Here is an 818-nt window from a genome sequence, read left to right as displayed (position 1 = left end):
GAGAAATTTGATTTATTGAGATAAAAACATCTAAGTGCTGTTCATTCAGCTCGTAAAAAGGGTGGGCACTCTGTTCAGACTTAGTATTCTCCGAGCTCAATGATGGTGATCTTTAGCAAGGAAATGAGGTCGGGACAGTACAGCCGAAAGGAATGATTAAGCAGTGCAAGGATGGAGTAGGTGGACATCGATGTGGTGGAATTTGTTGATTTGAGCGTCAGTTCAACAGGAAAATTCAGCACAAAACCGTCTGCTGAATTTTCTAAACTACTTCTACAGCACATCTGCGACAGACCTTCTTCAATTCCCTTTTAAAGAATTTGAATAAATTTCATAAAAAACTGAAAACTTGTACAGCTTACCGACAAAACGTTCCAATCTGGTCCATGAACAAAACAATATTTGCAATAAATGTCAGATGCATTGAAAAACTGAAGAAAAAGTAAACGAAATATTTGCTTTACTTTAAACGATTAAAAATCATTTCCAACTCACCTGAGCAGTTTCAATTTGTCCATTAATCATCAGTAAAAAGCCTGTTGGATACATAACAGATGCGGAAGACATTTTTTAAGAGGCCCTATGTACGAGTCAGATTGTTCAAAGTCGCTTCGAAATATGTATTGCTAAACAGTTTCTATGGCAACCGCTTGATTACAACGATTGATTGATCTCTCTTCTATTCATAAACTGCAGTGTAAAGTAGCAATTTTACAGTAAAGTTTTCAATAATACTTCCAACAAATAATAACTTAATTCTTAATGCAATGAATTTTATGCAAATGCTTCAATAAATTGCTATAAAATTTAATAATACT

General features: G+C 34.4%; 1 protein-coding gene across 1 annotated transcript; it reads right to left on the bottom strand.

Moving 5' to 3' along the window:
- Window positions 1–80: 80 nt before the first annotated feature.
- Tsp_14689 (B9 domain-containing protein 1) lies at window positions 81–567 on the bottom strand. The gene is made up of 3 exons (XM_003366196.1): window positions 496–567; window positions 363–431; window positions 81–308 (listed from the first exon to the last, which is right to left on the bottom strand). The coding sequence occupies exons 1-3, from the start codon at window positions 565–567 to the stop codon at window positions 81–83; spliced, it is 369 nt and encodes a 122-aa protein (XP_003366244.1).
- Window positions 568–818: the final 251 nt, after the last annotated feature.

The sequence above is a fragment of the Trichinella spiralis genome (assembly GCF_000181795.1).
Source record: "Trichinella spiralis strain ISS 195 chromosome Unknown Scfld6406, whole genome shotgun sequence".
NCBI classification, from domain to species: Eukaryota; Metazoa; Nematoda; class Enoplea; order Trichinellida; family Trichinellidae; genus Trichinella; species Trichinella spiralis.
This window is presented reverse-complemented; position numbering and strand designations above follow the sequence as displayed.